The 26,916-nt window shown below is 55.1% G+C and overlaps 1 protein-coding gene across 26 annotated transcripts in view; it reads right to left on the reverse strand.

Moving 5' to 3' along the window:
* Nucleotides 1-26,916, reverse strand: part of MACF1 (microtubule actin crosslinking factor 1) — a 141,079-nt gene that overhangs the window by 21,260 nt on the left and 92,903 nt on the right. For 16 of the 26 annotated variants that reach the window (XM_032709937.1, XM_032709920.1, XM_032709916.1 and 13 more), the window contains 14 exons: nt 11,474-11,635; nt 11,157-11,327; nt 9,876-10,042; nt 8,729-8,888; nt 7,973-8,299; nt 7,232-7,316; nt 6,108-6,349; nt 5,755-5,961; nt 4,881-5,000; nt 3,632-3,739; nt 3,067-3,285; nt 2,300-2,503; nt 1,495-1,503; nt 97-328 (listed from right to left, as the gene is read on the reverse strand). In XM_032709937.1, coding sequence (XP_032565828.1) covers nt 97-328; nt 1,495-1,503; nt 2,300-2,503; nt 3,067-3,285; nt 3,632-3,739; nt 4,881-5,000; nt 5,755-5,961; nt 6,108-6,349; nt 7,232-7,316; nt 7,973-8,299; nt 8,729-8,888; nt 9,876-10,042; nt 11,157-11,327; nt 11,474-11,635 — 2,413 coding nt within the window. The remainder of the gene's footprint in view (nt 1-96; nt 329-1,494; nt 1,504-2,299; nt 2,504-3,066; nt 3,286-3,631; nt 3,740-4,880; nt 5,001-5,754; nt 5,962-6,107; nt 6,350-7,231; nt 7,317-7,972; nt 8,300-8,728; nt 8,889-9,875; nt 10,043-11,156; nt 11,328-11,473; nt 11,636-26,916) is intronic. The other 10 variants (XM_032709939.1, XM_032709935.1, XM_032709922.1 and 7 more) reach the window with 3 other exon arrangements.

Genomic DNA, 26,916 nt, shown 5'->3' on the forward strand with positions numbered 1-26,916 from the left:
GAACCTCCAAAACACACCCCTGGCACACCAAAGCCTCCCCAGCAGCGATGGCTCGGGGAGGAGAAGCTGGGCACTGTTAAATCCACCCAGAGATACCTTTGGCTGCCAGGTCCTTGTCTGCTCCCTGAGACCGACCGATCAGCTCTTCCCCACGGCGTTTCAGAGCCTCGAAGGAGGGCTGCAGCTTCTCCAGCTCCACGGTGGAGTTTTTATTCTCACTGATGCACTCCCGGATCTTATCCACCTCGGCGGGGATGAGGGGCGGCAGCTGCAGGCGGGAGGAGAGGTTCTCCAGCGTCTCCAGCATGGGCTCGATCTTGTCGTGGAACTGGAGGAGGGCAGACCCATTAGGGCAGGGGAGAGGGCATTAAGTGACGCCGCGTCGCTGCCCTGCGTGTGCCACAGCCCTGAGCGCTGCCCCCACGGCCGCTCGGAGAGGACGGACATTGCCCACAACAGCAATGCCACTGCAGCAGCAATGCCACCTGCAGCAGCAATGTCACTGCAACAGCAATGTCACCTGCAGCAGCAATGCCACCTGCAGCAGCAATGCCACCTGCAGCAGCAATGCCACCTGCAGCCTCCTGCTCACACCTGCCCTGCTCCAACAGAGCCAACAGAGCAGCCAAGGAGACTCCCAGAGCCGCCACCGGCACCTCTGACTCAAACACAGCAGCGACTTGTCACCGGATTCAACCCCACAAATCCACTTTTTTTGCTGCTCCCTTGTTTTTTGTGGGTGGGCGAGAAAGACCCAGTCCTGGTTTGTCAGAGCACCTGAGAAAAGATGCTGCTGGAAAAGTGCCCGTGTTTGGTGTTGATGGGAATCTCTGTGTGGTGCAAGGCCGGTGGAAATCCACCCCGGCACGGTCAGCAAGAGGTGGTGGGAGGCTGCATGCGGGTGGGGAAGAGCTGCCACAGAGCTGGAGCTTCAAAAGCAGAACCAGAAAGCCAGGAGTGAGAGAGGAAGGGGGTCTAGCAGGTTTTCTCATGGGTTTTCTTATAGAAAAGTCAACTTTGGCCTTAAAGAACCCAAACCATCTCTGCTGGTGGGAAGAACAGCTCTGCACTGTGGCTGCCAGCTCTGGTCCCTCTCCCAGTTCCTACTGGGAACACACCAGTGCTGGTGTCCACCAAATCCCGGGCTCTACCAGCAGAGAGGGGACGGGCTCTTGGTGCAAAGTTGATCAGGACACGCTGGCTCAGCCAACAAGCAGGAGCAAACCAGCACATCCAGCTGGAGCAGGAAGCTCAGGGTAAACCCCTCCAAAAGCAAAACCCCTGCTTTGCAGGAAGCATTCCCAGCAGAATGAGCGGCTGAGACCAGGCGGCAACGCAATGAAAGCCATCCCAAAAATGTGATTTCAGGCCCCCGGAGTTAATTTTTAAGCATGTTCTGCTGAGCTGTGCATGGACCAGAAATAAAAGTCCGGGTGTAAAATAGAATCAGCCCGAAGAGTGAAAATGAATATCTGTGGTGGGGGACTCGCTTACCTCCGAAATCTGCAATGGTGGGGCGCAGTCAACACAAGAATGAAATGGGACCATGTGGGGAGGACGGGCACAGGCAGCAACACACACAGACAACACATTCCACAATGGGAGTGAGAGATGAGAGGGGAGGGGAATGTGGGGGGAAAAACTCGGAGTTAATACAAGTGCAAACCAAGAGAAGTGACTACACAATACAGGAATTAAAAAAATAAACACCCAGACATGACAAAAACCAACTGCGCTACGGTAACAGGGGGTGAAATGAAACATAACTGGGGGTCATCAACCCTCAGTGGCAGGAACACTTCACCCCCTTTCTGGACTTTAGCACCTCCAGTCTCTGCCCTTCCTTTCCTATCTGTCCTGCACTCACCCACCTCCTCGGGGGATGCCCAGACCACGGAGACAACTGTTACCTCTCCCATACAAAGGATTCTATGGCTCTTCACTGCACTCATAGCTTATCAGAATTGAAAATTCTCTCCTCAAGCTCTTTCAAGAGGCTCTCCGGGCCCTTCCAACCTTGGGCGGATGCCAAAGCAGCCCCTTTGAACCAGCATCATTATTGTGGTTGTAAAAATTTATTAGCCTATTTACCACGTCGAGCCTCAAAAAAAGCCTTTTCCTCCCGCTCCCACAGCCAGAGCTGAGTAGCAGGAAACTACCCCGGAGGTGTCTGACCAACGTTATGCCTTATAAAGGGTTTTACAATCCTCACACTTGGAATAAAAACCGCATTCCAAAGCATGTGGCTTCCCCAGGGGGCTGCGGGAAGAAGATTCATCTCCTTGGCACCCCAGTGTACCTGGGTGGACTGTGAGACGGCCTCGTCCAGCGCGAGGGCCCGCTGGCAAACCTCCTCCTTGATTTTGGCATACATGGCCTCGGCCGTGGAGTACTTTTCCTGCACCATCTCTCCTTCCTCGGGGTTGAGGTCCTTGAGCTGCGGCCCGATTTTCAGCAGCTTGTCGATATGAGGTTTGTGTTCAGCGATGGACTCCCTCAGTTGCTAGGGAATAGCAGGGGAAAAAAAAAAATAGATTTGTTTGGAAATCTGTTTCAAGTCGCTGCCTCTTTATTCCGTGCAACACTCCAAGAGCTGTGATCGTATCTGGTAGGAACTCACACCGTGGATTTCATGCCCCAGCATCTGCCAAGCACATGGAACTCGGCTCTTCCTAACATGGCTATGGTACAACACCCAGCACGGGTCCTTCCCCAGCTCCTGGCCCTCCCCACAGCTCCACAGGGGACCCCACTGGGAATTTTTGCTTTGCAGCTCTCTACCCAAAAAGCACATAGTGCTTTTCCCTGCCACAATCAGGCAGGAGATCCGAAGACAGCCAGGCTCCCTTGGGTGCAAGCTGCATTTTGGTAAGGGGTGCTCCAACGTGACAAGTGATTTCCACAGGTACACTTGGATTATAAAAGCAGGATCCCCAGAAAGAAGAGAACAGGGAAAAAAATGAGGCAAATTCAAGAAAAAAGGTGCTCTTGCCTCTGCAAGTGCTGCAACTCTGTTTAAGGCAGAAGAACTCCTGGACAGGAGATGCAAACGCCGCAACCTCTTACCCTCATGTCATCCTGCTGCTGCTTGAGCTGCTCGTGGTCGATGGCTGGAGGTGGCAGCTGGGAGAGGAGAGCTTGAGTCTCCTCGATCCATGGGTTCAGCTCCTCGTAGGTCTCCCAAAACTGGTTGACCAGGACCTGGGCACGTTCCAAGCGAGCGTAGCGCTCCGAGTTGAGCTGGCTCACGGCTTCGTACTGTTGCACCAGGGACTCGGTTTTCTCCTGGAAAAAAAAAAAAGAAGGAGGGAGGAGAGTTATGGTGAGGGATGCAAAAGGGCCCAGGAAAAGAGCCAGCTCCACGCTGTGAGCTGGAAAAGAAGGAGGTGCTTTTGGTGGCCTTCCACGTGCACGGGCTGTAATTCCAATTAAAGCAGCTTCGGGAATCTCCACTGTCTCCCCCTCCCCAAACCCTGCAATAAAAATATGCAATAAAGGAGAGCAATAAATGTAAAGAGATTTCTGCTAACGCTGGTGGGGATTACTGAAGATGGAGCAATTTTAAAATTCTTCAGCCTGTGCCAGAACTGAGGATTCGCCTCTCTCCCCTCTCTGTCCCCCCTGGGCTCACCTGGAGAACAGCTTTTTGTTCCTCGCCACAGGTCCCGAAGATCTCGTTGCGCTGGCTGAACAGCTCATCCATGGAGTCTTTGTGCCGAATGATGTCGATGGAAAAAGCCTGTAGGAAGGAAAGGTCCAAAGAAAGGCAAGAAATCAGAGCTGAGCCTAACCTCTCCCCCCAGCTCAACCTCTCCCCAGCCCATCCACGAGATCCTCCTGCCAGCACTGGGCGCTGCAGAGACCACGCAAAACTCATCACAAGTGTCCTGTGGCCCACTGAAAATCTGGTTGGAAATGCAAATTCCTGCCTGTTTTTCTCATGACTCATCTACATCGACCTCTCTCTTTCAAAGACCTGAAAACAGCACTTAAAATGAGGTATAATCACTTCCACACCCAAGGTCCTCACCAGGGGAAAAGCTCCATCCTCCATTCATTAGCAAAGATGTTATCCCCCAAAACAGTGCTCTCCAGAACTGCATCTACCAATAACTTTGTCATTCCCAAGGTCCACACGATTAACAGCTGGAAGCTGAGCTCAATTTAACTTAATGCTTGATGGTTCAGCCCCCCCACCCTTATAACACTCCTATTTTCCTTTTTTTTTTAATTTTAAATCCAATAAGCCTGTGAGCTGCACTGATTGCCCAAGCAAAGGGAAGAAAAGGGCCGTTTATTTAAAGTGCACGTTCTTTCAGGCATGAGCTCATCTCAAAGATATAAAAAAACAAAAACCCCAGCGCCTCTCTTTGTTCCACGTCTGGCTGCTGGGAGGGAACTGAGGAGTCCCCCACTGCAAGGAACAATGAGCAAAAAGCAAATGGAAAAGCACCCTCATTAATCAATATATACATTTTTCTAAACCCTTCCTGCTGCCAGCGCCAGTAAGATCCCAGCAGAGCTTGCTCCAGTGGCCACATGGAAAGGCTTCCAAGGGAGCAGCTCTCTCAAGGTGATTCCTGGCAAGAGCACCCATCTATCCCTAAACAGCTCCTGCAAACAGACAGGAAGCTTTTTCCTTTAGAAGCCCAACACTTAATTTCTCTAAATTCTCTTTCTCCTTTTTTTTTTTTCCCTTTTCCTTTCCAAGGACAAGTGTTGCATCTCTCCCGGTGCTTCGGGCTTGGCCCTACACACCCCAGGGTAAAGCTGCTCCCTCAAATCACATCCCGTGACCCAAACCACATCCCATCACCCAAACTGGGCCATCCCTCCTCGTGTCCCACCCCATCTCCCCCATCCTTGAGGTGCACACAGACCTTCTGCACCTGCAGCTGAGCCGTCGTCTGGTCCTGCTCCAGGCGGATGGGACCCAGAGCCATCAGCTTCCGCTTGGTCTCGGCCACCCAGGCCAGCTCTGCATCAGCTGCCTGCTCGTACTGGCACACGGGAGAGGATGGGCAGTGGTTAGTGATGGGCAGCAGGGATGGAGCACATGGAGAGCTGGGGATGGTGGGAAAAACAGAGGGACCCAGCGGGACACGGGAACAAACGCCTCGCCCCGGCACACGGAGGTGTGGAGGAGAAGGGACATCAGGGTGGATGCAGGTGACTCCTGCAGCTGGTTTTGGGGCATGTTGGAGCAACCATCTTTCCCTACACCCTCCCTGTCTGCAGGGCAATGGACATCCCTGTAAGCAGGAGCATTATGCTCACAGGATCAGCTCCGTGGACTCAGCGCTCCACGTAGCAAGGGCAGTTATTCACTGCACTCCACAGCCTCCGGCCTGTGCAGGACAAGCCTTTTTGGGGAGGACTGTTCGCCTGGAACAAATCCCTGTGCTCTCACAGCAGGGGATGATGCTTTCCAGGCTAGAAAGTCACCTGTCCTTGGTTTTACACCATTTACATCACCCCTGGCAGCAGAAGCCTGCAGGCAGGATAATGCAGTGCTGCTCCAGAATTATCCCATCCCAACCACATGCAACGGGACCGGTCAGGAAACAGCCCTGCTGCCACGTGCTGCTGCTGTGGTCCATTTCTTGGCATTCCCAATGGGATTTGGCCCTCCTGTCTGGCTGTGCTTGCCATCCCTCCTGCTGCCACTGCACTGTACAGCTGGAGCAGCGCCGAGCCTCTCGCTCCCACTCTCCCAAGAAAACCCATCAGCCTCCAGCGGGGTTATTAAATTACCTGTTGAGACCTCTGAATAGCAGCATCGATTTCTTCCACCCTCTGCTTGATGGTGTCACTGACCAGCTTGTAGCGCTCGTTGGTGTCCGACACGAGCTTATCCAGCCCTTCACGGGCTCGCCAGGGAACCAGCTCCAGGAGAGCCCGGCTCACCTCGTTCACCGTGTCCAGGACGAGCCTGTGCTCCATCACCTCCTTCTTCAGCTCCTGTGGAAAGCACCCATGGACACATGTCCTTCTCAGCAGGTGACCTCCCTCTCCAGCTCCTCCCCGGCCTCTCAAACAAGGAGCAAACCCCCACAAGCTCCCACCCTCGCGTCCCCTTCCCGGAGCGCCGCTCTCCCAGCGCCCACCTTCTGCCGCTGCTGGAACTGGGGGATCTGCTCTCCGGCGGGGGACTGTGTCCCACTGGAGGCCAGCTCATCCTCCACCTTGCTCATCCACCCTGTGAGCTCCTCGTGTGTGGACTGGAACTTGGTGGCCAGCTGCCGAGCCTGCTCCAGCGTGCGCAGGGCTTTGGAGCTGGCGGCGGTGATGTCGGAATAGCGGGTCTTAATCCCGTCCAGTTTCTCCTGGATCAGCAACACCTCCTCCCCTGTGAGACAGCGGCGAGGGGCAAATGATGCTGGGTTGGGCTGCAGGGAGGTTTCAGCAGCCACCTGCCCTGTTCCCCTCATTTTAAACACCTAATTCCACCCTCATTTCTCTTTATATTCATACAACTCAAGCCTGTTTTTACAGCCAGGAAGCTACTCTCTCATTTTCCACCAGTCAGAGTAAAGTCCATCTCTTCCTTGGCATAGGAGCTGCTAAAACTGGCTTTGCCACAAGCTCCAAAACCAGCTCAGTTCTCGACTAACGTGTCACAACTCCAGGAACAAAAGGGCTGGTTCACTCTTTACTGCTGTTTCCAAGAGGACATGAAAATGCATGCCAAATCCTTTGTAATCACTCTTCCTGCTCCACAGCTCCCACAAGGACAGAGGGCTGTACATCTGCTCTGGGCAGACCACATCTGAAGGAAACGCATCGCCCTGACCTTTCTTCCCACTCATAAACACAAACTCACACCCACGTGGCAACAGCAACAACTGCTCAATATGGGAAAGTAATATTAGGAAAGGGTTGGGGGGTATTTTTAACCTCCCATGCGATTTAGCAGCTGGATGCAATGAGAAAACCCTCCCTTGTGCTGCAGGGTTGCTCAGCTCCAAGCATCCCCCCGGCAGTGGTGGGAATCACCCGCTCTCCAGGCTGCAAGGCTGGGATTTGGGACCAACCCAGTCCCAGGTTGGAGCGTCTTGTGGCTCAGCATCCAGGTCTGGAGGCAAAACAGCTACTTTGGAAGATTCCAAAAGGAAATTAAGACCTGAAGGGGAACAGCCTCCCCTGAACAGTGATCACTGCAGAGCATGGACTTCCCAGGGAAGAGTATGAGGAGGACTGGGGGCTTCCCATGCCAAGATTTTCATGTTACCTGTGGTTTGTTTCAGAAGAGCTTGTCCGTTTCTAATGGCTTGGTCCACGTTCTTCTTCCTGTTCACAATTTCCTCATTCAAAGCCTGGTGGAAAAGGCAAATCTGGGTTATTCTGCTGCAGGTAGATCCCTGTGTCCTACCAGCCAGAGATGCTATGAAGAGCAGGAACTTCCCTACTGAGCATAGGAAGGGTGGACAACCCATCTGATAATTGTCCAGTCATCCTGCTACAGGAATTATTGAGCCTTCTGGGACCCAAAGGCTCAAATCTTAGACAAAACCCATCCCAATCCACTGGATCCGGGTTACCAAAGGCCTTGCCCTTGTATTAGACAGACCCTCACTCTTGAGAAGAGCCTGCACAGCCCCAGGAGAGGAAGTAGAGGCTTCCTTGGTGGCCAACACAGCTCCAAAAACCCACCAGGCTTTTCCAGCTCTCAGTCTTGGAAACAGCATCCAGCTTTCCAAAGGCACAGGGTGGCCAAGCTGGCTCAGACATTGTTCACAAAGCAACCGAATCATTTGAAGTTTCCCCCCTTCCCCCCCGGGGAAACCCATTTTTGGGGCCACAATTATTGTTTATAACACATGAAACATCTTTCCACTTCTCCAAGCCTCGAAGAAGAGAACCAGCAGCGGAACAAGCTTCGCAAAAATTGAAGTCAGACCAGAAACAAAAACAAAACCAGATAAATGCAACAAAACAAACAACATAAACATGGAAGAAAAAGGGAAAATACCAGCTGGTCTGCATGCTGCTTCTGCAGGACGTCCCGTTTGTAATCCTTTACGGATACCGAGCCCAGCTTGTCCTCGACCTCAGCCAGCCAGTTGAGCACTTCCACCTCCTCCTCCCCAAAAAGCCTGGCGTTGGCCAGAGCCTGATCCAGCAGTGCTGCCTTCCGGCAGCACCGGTCGTGGACCTCGCCGTAGCGGGTCTGCAGAGAGTCTAATTTCTCTGCCAGCAGCCTCTGCTCGGCGGCACAGCTCAGGGAGGAGAGGGACTGCCCGACCCCGACCGCCCGAGACACGTCGGCAGCGTGGCTCTCTATCTCTTCCTCTAGAGCCTGAATGGCGGGAGGATAAAATGGACAACAGAAAGGAAAATGAGTGAAAAATGGATAAAATAAAATAAAATAAAATAAAATAAAATAAAATAAATGCAACGTGAAAGGGGAAACAAACAACGAGCGCAACTGAAGGAATGGAGGAGACACAAAACCCGCCTGCAAACGGCATCAAAATTAAAAAGAAACACAATGGGAATGTTTTTTCTATCCAAACCCAGATATATTTGCTGTGAGGTGCAAAGACATCGGTTTAATGTTCACCCACACTGGTGGGCCAGGGCTTGGCAGCCTTCTCCACACATAAAACAGCCTGGGTAACTCCTCCAACACTTGTGCGTGCCAAAAACCCCCTCGTTGTGGTGGCAACAACCACCAGAGCAGGACCTGACACTGACCACCTCCATCCCATCCACGCACAGGTCCTACCTTGTGCCGACTGATCTGCTGCTGGATTTTGGCAGTCTGGGTACCAATGGGCTCAGAGTTGGCCAGTTTCTTCTCTGTCACCGACAGCCAGTCCGACACGGGCTCTGTGGTTTCGTGGAACTGCTTTGCCAGGACCAAGATGTCCTCCAGCTGCTTCTGCCTGTAAGAAGGAATAGTAAAATAAGAAGGAAGTGTTCAAGGTCAGGTTGGACAGGGCGTGGAGAAACCTGGTCTAGTGGAAGGTGTCACTGCATATGGCAGGGGGTTGAAATGAAATGGGCTTTAAGGTCCCTTCCAACCCAAACCAGTCTGTGACTCTATGATTCAATGAAAACACTAAGGAGCAGCTCCCCCTTGGAGCCAGGAGTGGGAAGCAGCTTCAAGAATTAGAAAGTAGCCCTGTTCAGAGCAAGGTGAGACACCATGTCAGGCAAGCTACAAAGGCAAAGACAAAAATCAACATGGAGAAACTGCAAATGGAGTTTTTTCCTGCAGCTGTGCCTTTAGGATCCAGTTTATCCCCCTGGGAAGATGGCAGAAAGGTTTCCCAATTGTGCAGCTTCTCATGGAACAGTTTGGGCTGGAAGGAATCTTTAAGATCATCTAATTCCAATCCCCTTTTTTCCTATCCCTATCACTATCTTGATGATCCCTTGACACACTCAGCTTGTGGCCAGACTCTTGGTGTTTTAGGGTTGCTGAGCTTCTGGTCAAAGACAATCCAGCTCCAGTACAAGTTCTGGACGGACAGTCCAGCTTGTTGTCAGTGACTAAAAACACTGAGAGGGTCCAATCCAGCCCTCAGAAGTGTCTTCATAGCCTCAAATAACAGCTTAGGTAGCAACAAGCAACTCATAAACAAGATTCTGGCGGCAGAAAGGTGTCAACAGGATGTTAATGCTTACAGGAATAAAAATAACATCCCTCCCCTGCAGGGAAATTATTTAATCTGAGCTCTTCCCTGCCATTGTAAACCACTGTTATCAGCTTCAGCTCCCAAACAGCCTTTGATTTCCCATGTTTTCCAGCTGTTTCCAGGTTTCCAGGATGTATCTGCGCAGAAATCTCTGCCAGCTTCCCGAATGCTGTAACCCTGTGCCCCGGGGCGCTGAGACCTGCAGGATGAGCTGGTCCCAGTCCCTCTCACCTGGCAGCTGCCCGGCCCAGCAGCCCTGCCCAGCGCCGTGCCAGGCTCTCCAGCTGCCCCACGATCTTCTCCCGATCCGCAGGCTCGGCCGACTGCGCGATCCGGTCGCCCTCCGCTTGGATCATCTCAACGGTGGCTTTGCGATCGTCCAGGAGCCTCTGGAGCAGCTTTGGCATCACAGAGAGACCAAGGAGGAGCAAAGTTACTGCACTGGGGCAGCAGAAAACAATTCCAGCCCTTGGAGAGGCCAGATCTCTAATTGTGGCTCAAAACCACCATCAGCACAGGGCTTGAGACCAGACCCAGCCCAGGGGGAACAGCTCTGCCATCAAAACCAGCCAAAAAAATTATATAGTTATATTATATTACATTATAATAACAGCATGCTTTAATTTGGTCAGCCCTGAAGTGGTCAGGCAGCCGGACAAGATGATCATTGTAGGTCCCTTCCAAGAGAAATTTCATTCTATTTATTCTATTCTATTCCCTTTTCTTCACATTTTCCTTTCCTTTTTCCTTTCTCTTTTCCCTTTCCTTTTTCCTCTCACCTTTCCTTTCCTATCCCCTTCCCCTCCTTTTCCCCCTATCATTGCTTTCCCGCCTCCTTTCTCATTTTTTCTTTCCCCTTTCCTTTTCCCTTTCCCCTTTCCCTCTTTCACACTATTCAAACCACTTCTGCGCCAGAGAAGTTTTCCAAGCCTTCCCCATCACCCCACCCACCCACCAAACTTACCAAGTTTTTAACTTCCACTTGAAACACATTTCCTCTTCCAACTTCAATAGGTTGGACCCAGGCTGGGTAAGAATTCATTTCTAAAATACTTCCCCCTGACCACACTTGACCTTCCCTCCGCCCGCTCCGAGGGGCAGGCGCCGGCCCGGGCTGTTATCTCTGCAAACACTCCTCGGGCCCACTCTTAACACTTTGAACATTCACTTTGTCCAAACACCCAAACCAGCCCCTACACCACCAGCTTGCTCCTGACACAGCGGAATTACCGGCGCAAACAAAACCCAGGGCTGGAAAAACACGGCCGACCAGCAAAACCAGCAAAGCTTCAAGAGGCAGCGGGACAATGAAGTGACGCGGTGATTTAGGCGATGGAGATACTGAGTGTGGGCAAACGAGCTGCCTGTGCCTTACACTGGGATGTGGGCAACCAGGATCCACCACGAAAGAAGCAGGTTTGTGGACATCCCAGCTGGATCCCCAAAATACTGTCTGGCTGTCCCAAGCTCCCCCCCTCCCACTGAGCCGCCCACCGCCCTGTGCTCACTCACCTTCTGCTCCTGGATCTGGGCTTTCACCACCTTGTACTCTGCAGAGGGAGGTTTCTGGTTGGAGATGAGCTCCTCGGTGTCTGCCAGCCAGCTCAGCAACGGCTCCAGGGCGTCCTGAAACTTCCCGCAGTGTAACAGGGCCTCTTGCAGCTGAGCGACCCGCTGGGCCACCTGCACCCCAAACACAACCCCACTGCACGGTCAGGCTGGGGAAACATCAATGCTGGAGCCCCAGCTCCCTGTCCATGACAGGCTTTTTCTACCAGACCCCAATGGTGCTGAGAGAAACCAGTTACAGCCCCTCCCCACGCTCCCACCTTCTTGTTGAGGGTGTTCCAGCGGGTGTTGATCTCCTCCATGTCATGTTCCAGCCCCTGGACGTCACAGTTTTTCCCGGCGCTTTGGATGAGTCCTTGACCAACTCCATTGACTTGTTGTAGTTTAACCTGGAGAGGATCCACTTGCTCCTTCTGGAAGAGCTGGGGGTGGAAAGGGTGGGAGAGAAAAGGTATTTATAAGCCGTAAGCTGCTCTTCCAGCCCCTCCACCATTCCACAGATACAACAGGCTTTCTTTTCTAGTGAAGATGTAGTAGCTACTTGCACTGATTTTATTAGAATTGTGCAAGTTTGCTCAAACTCCTCCCTCGCCTTGACCCAGTAACATAAATGTCACAGGAATCTGCTGCTGTGGAGCACAACTCAGGATCTATCCACATCCACCCCTGCTTTTAAATGGGTAAATCCCATATTTCCGAGCACTGGAGTGAGGTAGAGAGAGAAAACTGGGGAAGAAATGAGAGCATTGGCTGCAGCCAGCCATCAGATTGGGAAACAACGCTCCTGGGGAAAAACCCCAAGCAATTCTCACAGCAAAGCTATTGACAACGGAGACCTGACATCATATGAGTTTTGTTAACCACGAAATTACAGGCAGTGAGGAGCTCACTGTATTTCGAAAGACAAAGGCAATAGGCAATTAATGTGCGAGTCGTTTACCACGGATTTGGCACGGTCCTGCCTGGGAATCCTGTGGGGAAAAGCTTTTTAAACCAAAAAAGATTTGATAGGGAAGGGGGAGGAGAGCGAATGAAGCTCCCCATTGTCAAGAGAGGCAGCAGGGAGAATCCTGTTTCTGCAGAGGAGATAAGTGCTCTTTATCAGAGCTGGGGATCTGCTGGAACCACGAGGCGCCCCGTGCAGGGTTCCTCTCCAGAGCTGCACAGCCCGGTCCCAAGGGACAAACCTGCTGTATCCCCACAGCAGATAGCCCAAGCCCCAAAAAGAGGGAGCAGAATCCTTCCTGGCTTACTCTGCTCCCTTGGTCCATGGGCCCATGCAGAGCACAGGTCACCCCGCACCCAGCGCTGGGCAGGATCGGAGCCCTTGGCACTGTCGCAACATTTTCCCGTTGGAAAGCAGAGGGGATGGCAGCCAGCTGCCTGCTTTCTCAAGCGTGCCTCCTCCTCGTGCCCAAGAATGCATGGACATGGATGGCAACAAAAAATTCCCACTTGGATGCAAGATCTCCCCCAGCAGAGCAGCAGCTCGTGGAGGGCCCAGCTTTCCACACCGAGCCATCGCTTTGCCTCCGAAGAAGCACAAGGCAGGAAAAAAACCCCAAACACACCAAAACCCCCTCAAAACCCCCAAACACAGATCCCAGCAAGAGGTGCTGCTTTGACTTTCTTTGCCTCATTTCCAAAGAAAAAGCTGTTTCTTCCCAGCAGAGCTCAGCAACCAGAGGGTAGGGAGGTGTCCCTCCAGGACATGAGCAAAGGGTGAGCTGGCAGACACTGTCCAGAGCTGGCTGCTCATGGATAATTATCCCACAGTTATAAGAAATAAATGGTGATATGGAAGCACCGATTCCCCGGCTGTTCTCCTGTTACTGTTTATATATGGAGTTGCTGGTTAGAACAGCCAAACCCACAAAAGGATCAGGCTGATAAGCCTGGCATGCCAGGCTGGTCCGAGCTCTCTGCACGCTGCAAAACAAACTCCAGGGCTCTGAAGCAGCCAGGCAGGGAGGGAGCCCTGTGGAAAACCCGGACATCCAACCAGGGGTACCTGTAACACAGGTATCAGCCAGCCTGAGAACCCAGTGCTCCATGAGGATCCCTACAAAGACAATCTCACCAACAGCCTGAGGGTGAGCGTGTCCAACACCCTTGTTTTCCTTTGCTCATAAAAGATTCCAGTGATTTAGTTCATTAACCTCACTGTGACTCAGCTCTGAAACAAATATTTAAAGACTGCCCTGTGCCAGGCAGGAGAAGGCGCAGAGCGAGGTGTCCTGCCCTGGAGAAGGGCTGGACAGACATTTTGGAGAGCAGAAGGACATCTGCTCCACCACACCTCCGCCTCCTCCTCACTCCCAGAAATGCTTCCCAAAGCAACCCCTCGATTTCTGCTTCCCTCATCTCCCTTAACCCCAGCGTTGCCAAACACGGAGCTTGGTGAGAACTGGCATCACCAACAACCTTTGAGCAAGGGGAAGGTTTATGGGGTTAACAATCAGAGGTGCTGAACCTAAAATAAGGGTCCCACCACCAAGGACATGCTGAATTTCAGGCAACAGACAACACCACAGAGAACCCAATGGCTTTTCCCTCGCCAAGGTCCTCTCTGGGTGTCCCAGCCTGTGCTCACATGGACCCCCCCATGTGAAACCATCTCTCCAAAGCCCCTCCACGTGTGTCTCTCCAACGGGTGGTTCAGCCCAAAGGATGAGTAATTGCTACCAAATCGGGATTTTTGGTGCTGACTAACTTCTGATGTCTCCTTAGTGATAACTTCTCCCATTCCAGATGGCAGGAAATCAGCGCTCGGCTGTGGGAACTCCACCACCGAGGTCTCTCCAGGCAAAAGCCACGAGCACAGCAAAGCAATGCAAATCCCCAAAGGCCAGAGAGAATATGAGCCCCTTCCCATGTGCCTTCCGAGCCTCAGCACCTTAGTGCTCGCTGGAAAAGCTCTACAGACAGCGATGACTGCACAAGACAGGAATTATTTGCACTTAATTTGTTTTACAGGTTTCTCTTTTCCGATATATTTTCTGCCTCAAAGATGGGAACTACCCGCCCAGAGTCAGTTAGAAGGTTTTTCTGGAGTCTGTGATTTCCATCTGAGTGACCATAATGTACTTTACTAAGCCAAAAAAGTATAAGACAATAGTTGAGGTCATCGAGCGTCTTTTGCCTACCCCACTTATAAAATCACACAATTCCCCCCCCCCCCCCAAACCTTCTGCCTGCCAAATTCAAGCCACTCTCAGGAGGGAGAAGGCTGTTCTGAAGCCTGAAGGACACAGATCGTGCGTTACTGAGTGGGCTCCCATCTCCCACCCACCCCTCGAGTGAGGAATAAAGCGATTTCTGCGCCTGAAGCCCCCGGCTGCGAGTGCCCCAGCAACAAATACCTCGTTATCTGGAACGAATCCATCTGGTAGAGCAGGAGGCCCTTCTGCGACGAGAGCAGCAGCGAGGGGTCCCTCTGTGCCCACCGGCACCTCTCCCTCACCAGGGCACAGGGAAGTGGCACCACCACAGCCGGGAGGATGGAAGGCGTCCCCCAGCGCGGCCCCAGGGAGGGTTTGTGAGGTGGGTGCTGCAGCAGAGGGTGTCCCCAGCAGCTCTGGGATGGTGGATCCCTCTGGGAGGGGTGGGAAGGCGAAATGGGGACCCTCCATGCCTGGTGGCATGGAGGCACCATCGTCCCAAGCTGCCACCTCAGCTGTGGGTGCTCTTGCAGCGGGGTCATCCTCCAAAGCCAGCACTTCGGTGGGCAGGTGCTCCAGGATGGGCGGTACAACCATGATGGCAAAGTCATCTGTATCCCCCAATGCCACTACCAATGGCACGGGGTCACCATCAAGATCCCCAACACCAGAGACGAGTGGATCAGCTGCTTGTGGTGGCACAGTGGCAACAGGCACATCAGCAAAGGGTGGGGGGGCTTCCAGAAGCTCCTCCACCATCAAGGACATGGCAGTGGTGGTGGCTTCCGGAGGTTCCTCAGCATCCATGGTAGGATCCCCAGGGGCTGGTGGTGTCTCCTGAGCCTGGGGCTCTGGGACAGCCACATCTCCTGGTGAAAGTGGGTGGGCTGGAGAAGAAAGCTCCCCAAAATCCCATGGGATGGTGGGCCCTGCAATGGGTGATGTGCCAGGAAGCCCTTCAGGGGCAGCTGGGCTGGTAGCACATGGAACCCCCTCACCCAGCCCTATGGCACGGCCCCAGCCGGGGGCAAATAGCAAGTCCGTGTCCCCTGGCTGCAGGATGGCTGCTGGTGTCCCCCCATGTGTGACAGCCACCTCCATGGGGGGCCCCTCAGTGCAGGCAGCCCCTTCCGGAGCCATGCCCTGGCTCTGGGAAACCATTTCCCATGGGAGGTCCTCAACAGGCACCGGGAACGTTGTCAGAGCCTCAGAGCCTGGCTCTGATGCAGAGCCAGTGTGGAAAGGCAGCAGAAAACCACAGCAAACATCCCCACTCCCTGCCAGATGAGTCCAGCCATCAGCTCCACTCCCTGATCCCAAATTTGTGGCTTCATCCTCAGAAACCAGTTCATTGCCAACAACCCAGTTGGCAACTTCTGTCCTTCCAGGCAGAAGGTGATGGGTCCTGAATGGATCCATCCCCTCAATGCCAGCCTTACTGTGCTGTGGGGGAGACTCCAGCTCCTCCACCGCTCTGTCAGGAGCTGGGAGCTGGCAGGGGGACACTTGGTCAGGACAGGTCTCGTTGGGAAGCTGTGACACTTCCCCATCAGGGACCAGCAAGTCTTGCTTATCTTCATCCCACCCCACCGGAGCGCTGGGGTAACCAGTTCCCCCCAGTCCAGAAGGTGGATGTGTCCCTGTCTCAGGAGATGGCATCCCACCAGCCACCACCACCGTGCAACTGCCCACCAGTGGGTCAGGATCATCCTCCTCCACCAGCACTGAGGAGCCCTCTAGGAGGGATCCTGGCCCTGTGGTGGCCACGGGGCTGGGGGAGGCCCCTCCATCCGAGTCCGTTGGGGTGACAGCCAAGGTGTCCCTTTCTGAGAAGGGCTCTGTCAATGGCTCCAGAGTGCTCAGCATCTGCGAGCTGCAGGTGACATCAAAGTCCTCCAGATCTGACACAACGGCAGAGTCTGAAGCACTGATGTCCAAAGGGCCCCTATGCTGACACCCTTCGACCTCTGACCCGGCCAGTTTGGTCGAATCTGGGTCCAGCACCTCTGAGTCCATCGGGGAAACCTGAACCTCCAGGCAACCAGTGACAGCCCCACCACACTCATTCTCGTTCAGGCACTGCTCTTCCAGCTCCAGGAACATCTGCACAGAGTCCGTGTCGGACAACTCGGGGCCTGTGGGGCTGGCTGAGCGCTCCAAAACTGGAGCAAAGTCCTCAACTCCACACTGCACTGCTGCATCCTCAGTGCAGCCCATGCTGCTGGGGAGGGGGCTGCCGGCACCCCCTGGGGAAGTGCAGGACTGGGAGGTCCCTGGGCCGGGGGCAGAGCCATCCACCGGAGCAGCGGATTGTTCCCTTTCTTCAGAAATATCTGCCAAGCAACAGCTCTTCTTCTCCTCTGCCACCAGAACAGCCTTTCCTCTCTCTGACAGCGTCGCCTCCTCCCACTCCTCCATCATCACCCAGCGCTCGTCCTCCTCAAATCTCAGCTCAGACTCCGTTTTCTCCCTGAGATTGGAGGTGATGAGAATATCCAGTCCCGCATCCAGCAGCTCCTCACTAAGGCACGGAGACAGGTTGACGTTCTCCACTGTAGAGTCCGACCCGGAGGGTTCCAGGGTCTCCTGGTGCCCATCGTTGAAGTTTCCCCTGATGAAATTCTTCCTGGCTCTTGGCCAAGTGGCACTGGGGAGCCGGTGAGCCCTGGCCAGGTCCCTGACGCGGCCGTCACCGGCGTTCAGCAAGGCCTGGCGCTCATCCCGGGGACCGTCGTACCCATCCACGCTGAACTGCTTGGCCGTCAGAGCCTCGGTCGTGCCAGATGACTTGGAGACGTGCTCCAAGGTGAGAGACTCGGACATGGGCTCGCCATGGTCGGGCTGGCCTGGCTGCTCGGTGAGCATGGCACTGGAATCCCGCTTGTCCCGCAGGGAAGGGTTGGAGGCGCCCGCTTCTGACACCTCGCTCAGCGAAGCCCCCATCCTTTCTGCAAATTCGGTGAAGTTGGGTGGCATGAAGGATTTCCATGACCGCCGGTTGACGTTCTCCTTCCTCTCAGGGTTTGGTCGTCTCTTTGGTGGAGCCGGCGCCGGCTTGGAGACGTCACTGCTGAGCTTCAGCGCGTCAAAGATGACCCGTTCATCCAACTTTTTCGGTTCTGGTGCCCTGGACTCGAAGACGTTGGCAGCTCCCAGAGTCCCGTTGCTGGATATGGTGCTGCCATCCCCCTTGCCAAGGGTGCTCTTGGAAAGCTGGTTGAGCTTCGATCCCTGATCGATTTGCTCATTAATTCTCATTGTGTCGTATATCGATCTCTGGGGCACGTAGCAATCCTCTATATAACCATCCTCATCCTCGCCCTTCCCCAGGCAAGTGCGGTTCTGCCGTAAACAGTCTGGCCGGCTCAGTGGTTTGCCCATACTCTCGTCCTTATGGATGACGGAACTGCCCCGGCAACCTTTCGCCCACCACGGCAGGAAGCATCACATGGCCAGCAGGTCCCAAACCCACCGTGCCAGACTCTAATCCCAAAGCAGCGACCCTATGGGGGTGGGATGGTGCACCAGCAGCACCGTGCTGGCTCAGCAGCCCGACCGACGGTCCCGAGCCGTGAAACAACCCATCTCATCCCCCAGGTCCCCCTAAAAAAACCCATCCATCAGCAAGTCATCTGAACCCAACAGCTTTGATAAAATATTCCAAACGGTTCAGCGACAGAAACGGCAGAAGAGTTTGAAGCTCTTGAATTATCCCGTCCGTCCTTCTTTACTAACAAAGGCACTGCTTGTCCCGGTCGCTCAGGGCTGGCAGCACCGAGCGGCTCCGCACGTTTTCTGCCCAGCTCCAAGTGCCGTGGGAGTCCAGCTGGTCCGAATTAGCCTCTCCCCCCGACTCTCGTGTTTTCATTTGAACTGAGCTTGTCAGCGGATATTCGTACAAGTTTAAACACAGGAAGTTCTTCATTCAGGGCAAACTCGGAGGTTTCCTGTCTCAAAAACATGATGGCATTGTTGCTCCCCGTCACCTCGCTCGGTGCCACCGGGAGACACGGAACCCCCCAAAATCCAGCGGGCGGGTGCACGGCGGCAGCGGCACGCCGCGGAGTCCGGCGGTGCAGCAAGGCTGCTGGGTTCTTCGCTTTTTTTTTTCCGCTTTCTCCCCAGGAAAAAAAAAAAATTGGCTATAAAACGCATCCAAAAATGGCAAAGGGACGGAGCGGGATGGAATCCCCTGAGTTGCCTCCGGGAGCCGGCGGGGGGGACGCGGAGCAGCCGCGGCTGGAGGCGGCTGTTGCCGCTGCTGCTGCTGCTTCTTCTTCTTCTTCTTCTTCCTCCTCCTCCTCCTCCTCCTCCCGGCCCCGCTCGCACTAACTTTCCCGGCGGCCGGTGTCGGGCTGCGGCGGCTCCGCGCCACCGGGCGGCCCGGCCATGGCGGGGCGGGGGGCGGCGGGGCGGGCGCGGGGCCGGTCCCCGCGGCGGTGCGGGGCGGACCGGGGGTGGGTTGGGGTGTAGGGGCGGTCACACACACACACCGGGACCGCCCTTCCCCGCCGCTCTCGCCCCCTTTTGTGCGCGGCTCAGCGGCCGGGCCGGGGGCGGGGGGCTCCGCGCCGCCCCCGCGGGCAGCCCCCGGCCGGCGCGGCGGGATGCATGGCAGCTGCCTTCCTCCTCCTCCTCCTCCTCCTCCTCTTCTTCTTCCTCCTCCTGCTCCCGGCCGCCGCCGCCCGCTCTCCTTCCCGCCGGCGGAACAAAAGGCCGAGCCGCGCAGGCCGCCGCACGCCCCGGTCCCGCCGCCGCCGCCAGCACCGGCTCCCGCGGAGCTCCAGCCCCGGCGGAGGGCGGGGGGACGCGGGGGCGGGCGGGGGGCGGCTCCGCGGGGCGGGGCGGCAGCGCCGGGGCCGCCCCTTCCCCGGGTGCCGCGGTGCCTCCCGCACCCCTCCGCACCGACCCCCCCGCCGGCCCCGGGAAGGGGGGACCGGAGCGCGACCCGGCTGGGGATGGCGGGGGGGATGCTCGGCGGCAGCGCGGGGGTGGTCCCCGCCCGCCCCGCCGGGGATGGCCCCTCCTCCGGGGGGGAGGCGGCAGCCCCCGACAAAGAGGAGCAACGCCCTGGCTCGGCGGCGGCTCCGGCTCCGGCTCCCCCCGCCACCGGCCCCGCTCCCCCGGCCCTTTGTCCCCGAGCCGGCGCTGGGTGGGGGGCTGAGACCCCCCCCCCCGCCGGGTCCCCTTGCCTCTCACACCCACCCTCGCACAAAGAACCGAGTTATTAAATCATTAAACCCCAAACACCCCCAAAGTACCATTTTTGCCTTCCCCATCGCTCTGCCAAAAACCCGCCCGCAACTTGCCACCGTCAAGTTGCCCATCACCCACTGCAGGCTCTTTTCCTAAAAATCCTAAATTTTATAGCCTCGGGTCTAGGTCAGCATCCTGCTTCCCCCCCCCAACCCGAGTTCTGTCACCCTCTTTTCCTCCCCCAAAAACCCTTGAGTTTAAGACACAGGGAACATTGAGAGTAGAGAGGGAGGCAGCCCGGGCGTGTGAATCACCACTGCGAAGTGATGCTGAGGGAAGTCACAGACTTGGGAGAGAAAACAGGAGGGTTGGGAACAGCCTCCATGCATCTCCAGGCAACAACCCGCCCCACCAGCCACCCAGCCTTCTACTTTGGGATGAATTATGGAATCGAGATAAAAATACAAGGTGTTTAACACAGAAAAACGTGCAGCATGCACCCCAAAAGTGCCAAGACCAGGAGAATGGGACTTTGGTCTGTGCCTTGTTGTGCCACAGCTTCTCCAAAACCTTCCCACCCAGCCATGGTGAGCCATGGCTGTGTTACAGCTGAAGGCTGAAGCCAAAGGAGACAAAATCCTAATTTTTTTGGATGCCCTGCAGATGCCTGCCATCCCAAAAACCCCGAGGCTTGGCCAAGGTCATGGCATGGCTGTGGTGGGAGTCTGGCTTCCCCAGCCCCAAACCCTTGGACCCTTCATCCCCATGTCCCAGCACCAACTGCACATGGAGCAGCTCCAGCACTGCATTCCCAAGGGCATATTTTGCTTTTGGAGAGATGGAAATGGATGTTTTGTGGAAGGGGAGGGTTCAGGGAGAAACGCCCGGTAAACAGCCCAAAGTGCTCATTGGGAATGTTTGCACACCGAGACATCCTTGGAACCCCTTTTCTCTATCTTTAAATATAATCAAGGAAAAGAGAGGGAAGTGGGGAGAGAGTAGAGATCTGTGAGGAGAGTCCAAGCAGCCTCCAGGGAGCCCCTTTGCCCATCCAGGGCATGTCCCCTCCATGTCCCAGCAAGCCCTCCCAGACGGATGGACAGATAGACAGTCAGGGCTGGCCCTGCAGCCTCCTCCAGCCCCATCTGCCAACTCTGCCAGAGTGTCCCAAAGCCTAGATTTTTCTCCTTGGCAGGGGATACTCCAGCTCCTGGTCCCTGGTTATTAATCCAGCACAGCTGAAACAACAAGAGGATGACGGGGCTGTGCCAGCGCTCCGGCAGTGCCGCCCCCAGCTCCCCTGCTACCACCTTGGCTGGGAGCTGGTGGAGCAGGACCGTTACCGCTCCGGGGCCCCTCCGTGAGGAATCCCAGGCATCCGGGCTGGGGCGAGGAGGCTTTTTGTTCCACTGCGAAGAAGGAACGATCTCCGACGTGGAGCTGCCGTTTCACAGCCAGAAATTCTTTTCCCATTTCCTCACCGAGTCACGTGCCAGGAGCAAGCCAAGTCTTCCTCCAACACATCCCCCCCATTTCTAAAACCATTAGGGAAATATTGGGCAAGGACGAAAGCCAATTAAAAACCTGCTGTGCCTGGCCTGAAGATCCCAGCCAGAGCTCTTGCAGGTTCCCCAAATCATGGCTTTAAGCCTCCAAGTGCCACCCCAGCGATGGGGACAGAAGCCAAACGGTGCTGGGAATTGCAAGGTCAGGGCTTTGCTTGAGCTTTGTGTCGGTGCAAGGGATGGATGGAAAGGACCTGTCTGAACTTTTGTCCTTTTGGGTGTCTCCAGGTGCCCACCATGGCAGTGATGGGCAGAATGGACCACCAAGAACCCTCATCTGGCTTTTGCACGCCCTCTGCTAAAACCCACCCAGCGGTTTTCCAAGACTTTCCCCAAGTAGCAGCAGCTCCATCTGTCTCCTAAACCTGTTGGTCTCAAGCTTTCCTCATATGGCCACCAGCCCCAGCACGTGTTGTCCCTGTCACGGGGTGATGTCACCCTGTTTACAGCTGCGCTCCATCCTGCGCCGCTGCTGCCACTGTTTACATGGCAAAGCAGTATTTGGAAACCAATATATTTTTAGCTTTCTTTTAATGCATCTCAGCAGCTGGAAGTGAGGGACCTGTGTTATGTGACGAGCAAGAGAGCGCGGAGGCAGCTCGAGATCTTGAAGGACGCGTCGTTAACGAGACCGGGGCACAACCATCAAAGCTTCTTTAACCTTCACCTTGGTGCCCTTCCTGCCCTGGGATTTGCAGCACCTGCTAGCCAGCCTGGATGAGGGTGGATGCAGGAGAACTCCTGCCTTGGCACCATGAACTTTGGCCCTACAGGTCATGCTGACCATGCCATAGAGTCACAGAATAGTTTGGGATGGAAGGGACCTCAAAGCTCATCTTATTCCTAACCCTGCCATGGGCAGGGACAGAGCTCCAAGCTCTTTCCAACCTGGCCTGGAACACTTCCAGGCCACAGCTTCTCTGGGCAACCTGTCCCCCATGTCTGACTCCATGACTGTCACTGAGCTGGTGGTGACAGGAGGGATCACTGGGTTGGGACACTGTATGTCCCATCAAGGCAAAGTGGATGAACCCAAACGCCTCCAGCCCAGAGGGGGGACTCAGAGCACATTTGAGCCTCCCTCAGACACTGCAATAAAAGCACAAAGCCAAATCACACGCCCCTAAAATCTCCCTTAGAAACCGCAGTTTAGGTTTCGCTGGGATTTTTACCAGAGGATTCACGTTTTCAAAGCCTTTGCTGTGTTTATTGGAAGGTCAGAGGGATTTCTTTCTCTCTGTGTTGCTCTCCTCCTAAACTTGCTCCTTTTCCCCTCATTGCTGCTCCGGTGCCACGTGGGCAAGCCCTGAGCTCCCAGGAAGGAGCACCCAGGCTAATCCCATCCCACTGTGCCAAGCTGGGTGCTCCCTCATCCCCCTGGCTTACAGCTGACTTCAAACCAATTTCACATCACGGCTCTGCCACTACTCAATCCCTCTTCAAAGGCTACAGCTGCTCAGGATGCAGGGAGCCAGCACATCTTTAAATCAGCCATTTGGAACCCAGAGCCTGTTAACTTGGGACTCTCCTCCACGGGGCTGTGGGAGGAAACCTCGGCTGGCTCCACAGGGGTCTGCCCCTCCACTGGAAAAGTTTTAGAAGGAGGTTAAAACCCAAACCCACAGGGAAAACCTTCTGCAGGTTGGATGGACACCGTGGTTTTTAATTTATTTTGTTAGTGCAAGGGTGCAGGGGCTGCACCACAGCACTTTCCCTGCAAGGCAGCTCACGTAGATGTCGGTATAAATAATTCTCCCGAATGAAACCTGGAGCCCACGTGTTACAGCAGTGCTCAGGCACAGCCCTACACGTGGCATTCAGCATTCCCATGGAACCCCATCTTCATGCACAGAGCATCCTAAAGGTGCCTGACAGTAACCTGAGGTGGGGTTGTGAGAGAAGAGTAGAGCCACGCGCCAGGGTCTTTATGGCCAGGAGGTGAAACCTGCCGAAATGCCCATTTTTGTCCTCAGCTGCCCAGTTTTCCTGCAAATTCTGCTGCCAGGCTTTGCTCCAGTGCTGCATGAGGGTGGATGAAACATCCTGGGATACCCAGGCATCCTACTCCATGCTCCCAGTGAATCAGCACCCACGGGCAGGGTGGTGGGTGCTGCCACCCCACTGCCCACCCCAGGGACATGGAGAACTGCAGAAGCTGCTCCTCAGAGTAAAGGGGGACAACAGGGAGAGCTGAGGGATGGGGTGACTAATAAACTGCTCATAAGGCTCTTTAGGAAGTGAGGTAAGTGTGTTATCATCCAGAGAATCCTCTGGATGGGAGACATTTAAACCACTCCTTGGGCAGGAGAATTGGCAATTGTTCTTGAAAGGCTGCAGTGACTAATCCAAGCCTGAGCCCTTTCCTGCAGAAGTCCCCATTTGCTCCAGACCCAGTGGCCACAGTCCCTCCCTTCCCTGCTGGAGAATGGCAGCTTGCTTGGATGCTGTGGGTGACGGGAAGGTCCTGTGTTCACTCAACCCCACGCTTCCCTCTGGATGCCCCCTCCACGGCCATGTGCTGCCGGGACTGGGCTCCTCTCCCTCCTCTGCTCAGCCCCTGCAGACAAAAAGCTTCCCATCTCCTCCTCCCTCGGATCCTCAGCTCTCCCGGTCTTATGCAAAGCTGGTATTTTTAGTGTCTCCTGGAAACACTGTGAAGTGTCATCACCACCAGCTAACGAGTGCTCCGGAGACAGGACATTCCTCCGGCCATCTCCCTCAGCTGGGACCTGGCAGGGTCACCAAAGTATCTGCAAGTGGGTGGCTTTGGAGCAGTGACCCAAGGTGGCTCCTGAAAGGCACCGTTTGATCACAGCTTGACTGTTTCACGGTCAAGAAAAGAAAAGGAGGGAGGAAAAAAAAAGCGCCTCGCTATGATTTGGTCGATCTCAGCAACTCTTGGCTTTATTTGCTCTTGTTCTCGGCTCGCTCAGGATCAGGGAAGGGCCTGATGACACGTCAAGGTCAAACCCACCCGTGGCTTGCTGATGAACCAGCACACCGGCAACGTTCCCTTTGGGAACAATGAGCTCCAGGCACGTTTGCTCTTTCCTCTGTGATAAAATTTATATTCAAGGAATAAGGAGACTGCAGGGGCCACTCGCGCCCACGTTCCTCTTGTGCAAACACAAGATCACCAGGTTAGAAGTGCACCAAGCACCAACAAGGACCTGCAGCTTGGGTCACTTGGCCCAGCCAGGCTTGGTGACAGCCCTGTCACCCGGCACACCTCATCACCCCCCATTTCTCATCCTCTTCACCAGTGAGGGGAGATGGTGCCTTTAAGGCAGCTTAACAGCTGTCAGAGAGGAGGCATTTCTGCGTGTGTTGCTGATGCTGAAAATACAAGCCAGAGATACTTTAAGTAGGTCTGGAAAGCGTTCAACGAGAAGACACCGTCGTGCAGCCGGTCCCTGTTCCCAGCCCAGTCCCACCCAGCTGCTCCCAACTGGACGACTGTCGGGAGCCGCATGCATTCCTCCGGGGGCACAGAAGGGTTAAAAATACCCTCGGCCAGGCTGGGGCACAGCAAGTGGCAGAGTGTCCCTTCCCCGCCCCATCCCATCCCATCCTAGAAACCCAGCTCCGCTCTCCCATCTGCCGGCGATGCACCCCCCCAGCTATGGGGTCTTTGCTCTATGATGGGGTGTGGAGTGCCCAAAAAAAGCCTCCCCGGATGCTCGGGCACTGCCTGGGAGCACATGTGCTGCTCGTGGTGGCTAACGTGCTGTCTCCAGAAATTAAGGCTTCGATTTGGGTGTAAATACCTTGTGTCATCAGCAGGCTGATTCATTCCTGCTCTTTGGGTTAGCCCTGTGATCCCAAGGTGGGATGCTGGTTCTCCTCTGCCCGTCCTCTGCCCCAAAAGCAGCAGCCCCGGGCAGCAGCATCTGGGAGAAACCCAGGGACACGGGACAACAGTGATGGGCATCAGTGGTATTTTCAATAGCACCACTGAGTCAGATCCCTGCTGGAAGAGTTGGGGGAACTGAGAGTCATAAATAGAGTGCTGAGGAAAGCTGACATCCTCCAGCCGGGAAGGGGGGCAGGAGGAGGGCACGGGAGTGTGCGTGGGCTCACAGAGAGCACAGGCTAACGGCTGCTTCCACTTAGGATGAAGTGGGGAGGACCCGGGGCAGGGTCAGACGGCGGCATCGGAATGGCAAGATGAGTAATGCTGGTTAAGGCTTCACTCACTGCATCTCCCCCTCGGGATTCCTTTCCTGAATTCTTTTTATTCAAGCAGACAAAGAGGGTGCTGGAAGCCACAAGGGCTTCACGGGCCCTGGACGACCTGACCTGCTCTAAAATAAAAAGGGAGTGCGGCTTCAGTTATTGCTGTCTAGGGATTCTCCCTCCCTCCCTCCATCATCCAGCATTAAACCTTTACTGGCGTGACAGAGCAGTGCCCGAGTTCACTGCACTGAGCAACTCCAGTTTCAACCAAACCTCCCCAAAAACCCACACACCGGGAGGAAAGGCAGGAGGCCTGAAATCCCACGTCACCCTCCGCTCTGCGCAACCTGCCTTGGCAAAGCCACCTCCCGCTGAAGATTGGATGCGACAGACCCCCTTCCTCTCCCCACCCTCCTCCTCTCCGGCTGGGCCAGGGTGGGGTTTAATTAACCCTGGGAGGAGAGGTCCCGGCTGTGCCAGCTGCGGCAGGTCCCGGCTCGCCGCATTCCTCCGCCGTGCCCCAACGCCCGCGGCAGCCGCGGGCCAAGCGCAGCTGCGGGGCCCGGGCGGCATCAGGAGGGGGGACAACAAATCCGTGGAGGTCCAGCCACACACACGGACACGCCACCAACCGCCCCTGTGCCCGTCGGAGCGCGATGGCAGCCGTTGGGTTATGTCAAGTTTGACGCTTTTCCTTGGGTTACGTTTTGGGTCGAGTTCTCCGGGCTCTTGCAGAAATCCCTCCTCGCTGTTGAGTGCAACGCGGAAGGAATGCAGGCTGAGCTGATCCTGCTCTCATCTTCCTCACGGGGACAAAGTGTTCCCAGTAAAGCAAACCATTCTGGCATGATACAACTGAGAGTCTTCTCTGGCGTGACTGCCCAGAGAAGCTGTGGCTGCCCCATCCCTGGAAGTGTTCAAGGCCAGGTTGGACGGGGCTTGGAACAACCCGGTCTAGTGGAAGGTGTTCCTGCCCATGGGAGGGGGTAGGAACTAGATGATCTTTAAGGCCTCTTCCCACCAAAACCATTCCATGGTTCTGTGAAAGGGGAGGGAACAGCATTCTTCCCTCCCAAGCATTGCTCTGTACTGCAGCGAGCCCCAAAATCTCTGCCAGCGCCTTTGACCCAGGGCTGAGTGTTACTCTCTGCTTTGTAGGTGAAATGTGGCAACGTTAGAATTTGTCCAAAAACAACATGGTGAATCAAAGAAGGTCCCAGCTCAGGGTTGCCAACACCAAGCACCAGCCAGGCTTTGAAAGCCAAGTTCAAAATCCACTGCATAAAAGATAAACAAAGCCCAGCTCGCTTAGCCAGGAGGCCAAGCTACCCCAGCACAGATGTCTTCCCCAAAAACACCCAAAAATTTGATTCCATCAGCTCCGTGGGCCCAGGCTGATGGATGCTCTTTGACCAGACAGGACAAGCCCATGCCTGGGGCTTTCTGGCACCACAGTTCCAAACCAGCAAACCTCACCTCTGCTTCTTCAGCATGTAAAGGAGGATGAGCCACTTGCACTGAGCAGACCAAACTTTATCCCATTAGTTTCACAATTTTTGGGAGGAAGGGTTCTAGCTCAGGGTTTTCCAGCTCAGGGGTTGCTGA

Source organism: Chiroxiphia lanceolata, chromosome 24 (genome assembly GCF_009829145.1).
Source record: "Chiroxiphia lanceolata isolate bChiLan1 chromosome 24, bChiLan1.pri, whole genome shotgun sequence".
NCBI classification, from domain to species: domain Eukaryota; kingdom Metazoa; phylum Chordata; class Aves; order Passeriformes; family Pipridae; genus Chiroxiphia; species Chiroxiphia lanceolata.